General features: G+C 60.3%; 1 protein-coding gene across 1 annotated transcript in view; it reads right to left on the minus strand.

Annotated features, from left to right (window-relative positions):
- The window catches only part of LTBP3 (latent transforming growth factor beta binding protein 3), a 14,470-nt gene extending 13,379 nt beyond the window's left edge, over window positions 1–1,091 (minus strand). The window contains 4 exon segments of the mRNA XM_023765065.1: window positions 127–256; window positions 411–613; window positions 749–859; window positions 862–1,091. Of these exon segments, the coding sequence (XP_023620833.1) occupies window positions 127–256; window positions 411–613; window positions 749–859; window positions 862–1,057 (640 nt within the window). The 5' untranslated portion in view covers window positions 1,058–1,091.
- Window positions 1,092–4,577: the final 3,486 nt, after the last annotated feature.

Here is a 4,577-nt window from a genome sequence, read left to right on the forward strand (position 1 = left end):
GCACACACACTTGTATCTCAGCGTTCAGCAAGTTATTTATCCGTTTTTTCACGCGAGCTTCCCCTTCTGAGCACCAATGAAGTCAGTTAAAACCTGGGCGGGGGGGCAGGAGGAGTGTGTGTGGGCCCCATGCCTGGGCCCGGCACTCACACTGCAGCTGGGGGCACTTGTGGCACTTGCTCTGGCCCCAGGCGGTACCGATGCTCCCGCAGCAGTCCTCCTGCTTGGTGAGGCCCGGCAGGGGATTGCTGCCGCACTAGGGGGGAGTATGGACCGGGTCACAGGGCGCCCAGCCCCCACTCAGCCTCCCTCCTGAGGCTCTTCTCCTCCCTCCTCACCCCGCAGACCCCCCAGTTGTGAGCAATCCCCTTGGGTTGGGTCAGGGCAGCCTGAGAGACGGAGAGACTCACGGGCTGCTTGGGCAGCGTGTCCTGGAAGCAGCGGCCCAGGGGCTTCTGGGTGGGTGGCCGGGGGTGCTGGGGCTTGGGGTGCGGCAGCAGGTGCTGGGAGGGGCCCGGGCCCTCGGCATTCAGCCCCTCGATGCGGTGAACTTGGACAGAGGCCTCGGGCGGGTGGTGGACACGCACGTTCACCACGGGGGGCGGGGCCTGCACTGGGGGCGGGCACGGTGGCCTCAGGACTGCCCCGCACCCGCCTCGGTGGGCAGCCAGGAGCTCCTCCAGGGCTAGCCTCTGCCGGTCACGCCACCCTAGCGCCCGCCCACTCAGGCCGGTCTGTCACCCGGTACCTTCTGCAGAGATCTGTCCCGGCCCCAGGGGCACCAGGAAGGCCGCATGCTGGGCAGGGGGCCCCTCCCCGGGCCCGGGCGGATCAGCGATCACCTGGACTGCGTAGATGCGTGCTTGCTGGCCACAGACTCGCTCTCTGGTGCCAGGGGCGGCAGCGCGCCTGTGGACAGGGCTCCGGCTCTGCCCAGCCCAGGGCCTGAGCCCCCCGTGCCTCCGCCAGCTCCTCCGGCCGGCACCTGGCAGAAGCGACCCGTGAAGTCCGGAGGGCACAGGCACTGGTTTCGGGAGGAGCACTGGCCGCCATTCATGCAGGGCAGAGGGCACACCACTGGGGAGGGAGATGGTCAGGGCTCAGGCAGCCCCACCCCAGCCCCCAGGCCCAGGCCCAGTCCCTCACCCACATCCTGTCCCCCCCCCCCCCAATCATTCCTACTTCCTTGCCACCCACTGGCTCTGTCCTCCTGGAGAACCCACATCCATGGTTTTTGTAACACATCATAAACACACGAAACTGCCCTCTAGGTTCCTCAACATCCTTCTACCCATGTTGGCCTCTGAGCCTTAAGTCTTGGACTTAAATCCTAGCTAGGAGGCCATGTGCCCACTGTGTGGCCCTAAGAACTTACTTCCTCTCCCTATGCCTCTGTCCTCATCTGTAGGATGTGTCTATTAAATTAGGTGATGCCTGTACAAATGCTTAGCACAGCCATAGCTGGTCTGGCTCAGTGGATAGAGCATCAGCCTTTGGACTGAAGGGTCCCAGGTTCAATTCCGGTCAAGGGTACATGCTCGAGTTGTGGGCTCAGGGTTGTGGGCTCAATCCCCAGTAGGGGGCGTGCAGGAGGCAGCCAATCAATGATTCTCATCATTGACGTTTCTATCTCTCTCCCTTCCTCTCTGAAATCAATAAAAAAAATTATATTTTTTTAATGCTTAGCACAGTGCCTGACACAGGGTACTTAGTAAGTAGTAGCAAATGGCGATGGAACAGCCTTTTCCTCTTCTGGCTTTGCTCTGCCTTTCCTGGAAAGCGATCTGTACCTGCACTTCCTCTTCTACAGTCTCCCTTTGATTCCGGCCTCAGCCCTCTCTGGGCTCTCCCTCTCCCTGTCCCTCTCCCTCCCTCCACCTTGCCATCCCAGGGCCCGCACTTCACCACTGCCAACCATGCCCACATCTGTAGCTACAGCTCCCTGGGACCTCTCTGGGGCACCTCCACCCAGGGGACACTGTCGGATATCATCCTGACTGCCCACCTCTCTGACCTTAGACCACCAGCACTCCCTGCCTGCCCTGGTCACTCATAGCTGAGCCTGGAGGCCCATCTCTCCTGCTCATGAGTCCATCTCCCCTCCTCCCCCTGCCCTCTGCCCCTCCCTTGCTTTGAGCCTTGCCACAGACTCCTGGGCTCCCTGCTTCTCTCCTGCCTGTTCACATCCCAGCACCCCTCTCCTCCCCTCCCCCACCCCAAGCCAAGCCCTTGCCTTGTCACACCCCTGCTCAAGGCTGTCTTCCGTGCCGGGACATTTAAGGCTCTCCATGACCCAGAACGAACTTTCCTTCAGCCCATCCCCTCTGCATTTTCCGTGTGTACCCACCCCATTCCGCAGGACTCACTCCCACTACAAAGAAGCCACATCCGCTGCCTCCAGGGATTTATTCATGCTATTCCCTCCACTTCAGAGCCTCTCCCCCATCTCTGTATATCCCCATCTTATCCCTCCAGCGTCAGTTTCTTCTCCTCACATCCCGACCACCCTGTGCCCTCTCCTGAGTTATCACCCTCTGCTCCAGCTCCGCCTGGCACGTGACTTGGCTATCACTGTCATGTCTGTCTCCCACACAATAAAGGCGCTTTGAAGCCCAGGGCCAGGTCTGCCTCAGCTCTGGGCTCCAGAAGAGGTGCAGGGGCATGAATGGAGTGACTGAGTGAGAGGACAGGGCCTCGGTCTCTCTACCACACACACTCACATCCCAACCCGACATCCAGCCTTGGGGCCCTGAGCTCACGCACTGGACCCAGCCCCTCTCCTGCCTGCCCCACGATGCCCTCACTGTCCAGAGGGGAAGGTGGGGTGCTGCTCTCCTGGACACCTGGAGGGCCTCAGAGGGTCAGCTCACATCCATGGCCATCAGGCCTGGCCAAGAGCATCCCAGCCCATCCCATCCTGCCTGGTCTCTTGGGGCCAGGACTTTCAGGGCAGAAGGGGTGTGTCTGGGGCCGGGGGAGGCAGGATCCTCTCCTTCCTGCCTCCCAGTGAGTCACCCATAGCGGTGAGGGTGACCTCCCAGTGACACCCGCCCACTGAGGCCTGGGCACCAAGCCGGGGGGATGTGGGCAGCAGGGATGGAGACAGCAGCTTGGGCAGGATGGCCAGGGGGCCTGGGGGGTCTGGCCCACATACACTCATGCACAGTCATCTTGTCTTACACATTCATGGACTCATTCTGACACCAACACAGGTTCACATCAACACTCCCACGGTGACTGGAGACACGCACCCAAGAGGACAGCACAGAGAACATGTACTTAGTCACTGCGCCACACCGAGGCCCATGTGTGGGCCTGTCTGCCAGGTGCACACACACACATGCACACACCTGAGAACTGGGAACCATGTCAGCGAGTGGGTCTGAGTACAGGCGTGTGTAAGAGGGGCTGTTTTGCTAGTGCCATCCTGGGCCCAGCCTAATTACCCTGTCCAGGAGGTAATTACTGCCGGGACACCTCCCTCTGCCTGGCCCGCAGGCCCCGGGGGAGGAGAGCTGAGCCCCAGGCCTGGCCTTTGAAAAGAGATGCCGGGAAGGGGTGGGCTGCAGGCAGAACTGGGGAGTCATGAGGGCTGGTTGGCAGGGAGGCCGAGGGCCTCTGAGGCAGAGCTGTTAGAGCTCATGTCCTCCTTAAGGCACAGATGGGACACCAGGAGAAGGAGGGGTGAGGACCAGACCAGCCCGTACCCCAGCCCTGCAGCCCACTTGTTGGGCCTCAACACCCCTCCCCCTCCCAGACTTCCCAAGAACTGAGTCTCTCAGCCTAGCCCTGACCTTAGCTCCTCCCCCCAGAGAACGCAGGTGTCTACCCCTGGCAGGCCTGACTTGAGACATTTTTAATGACTTTTCCTGTTTCCTCCAGCAAATCTGCTTCTTGGGGGAGTATGTACCCCTCTCTGAGGTCTCCTGCCCCAACTCACACCCCTCAACGCCGACCTGACTCCTCTCAGAACCCAGCACCTTCCTAGAGTCTGTGCCAGCCAGGACCCCAGCGTCCCCCACTCCTCACTCAGGCCTCAGCCCTAACCCAGCGCTGCGAAGTCCCCGCAGCCTGCAGCGCCCCCCCCCCAATCTCAATATCCGAGACTGCTGGCTCTTAACCACTTGCCTGCCTGCCTGCCTGATTGCCCCTAACTGCTTCTTCCTGCCAGCCCGATCGTCCCCAACTGCCCTCCCCTGCCAGCCTGGTCACCCCCAACTGCCTTCCCCTGTAAGCCTGATCACCCACCACTGTTTATCCACTTAAAAAGTGGCCACATATGGATGTCCTCCCTTCCCAGGCTGGGTTAGGATGAAGAATGTGTAATGTCTGGAACCAAGTTTCCAACTGCTGACCCCGACCGCCCCTGTTGTATTGGCGGCCGTATGGGGCCATACGGTTTGGTGCGTTGATGGACAAGGTGGTACCGTGATATTCTAAGAGCCAACTCTACACTCATCTCGATAATCTGTTCGGAGTTGGCCTAGGGTGTAAGGAATTATGTAATGAGTGGCATTCGAAGTATACTGTATACTTTTAGGCACTTGCAGATTCCCAGCTGCGCGCGAGTAAAGAGA

This window comes from Myotis lucifugus, unplaced genomic scaffold, assembly GCF_000147115.1.
Source record: "Myotis lucifugus unplaced genomic scaffold, Myoluc2.0 scaffold_373, whole genome shotgun sequence".
In the NCBI taxonomy this organism is placed as follows: domain Eukaryota; kingdom Metazoa; phylum Chordata; class Mammalia; order Chiroptera; family Vespertilionidae; genus Myotis; species Myotis lucifugus.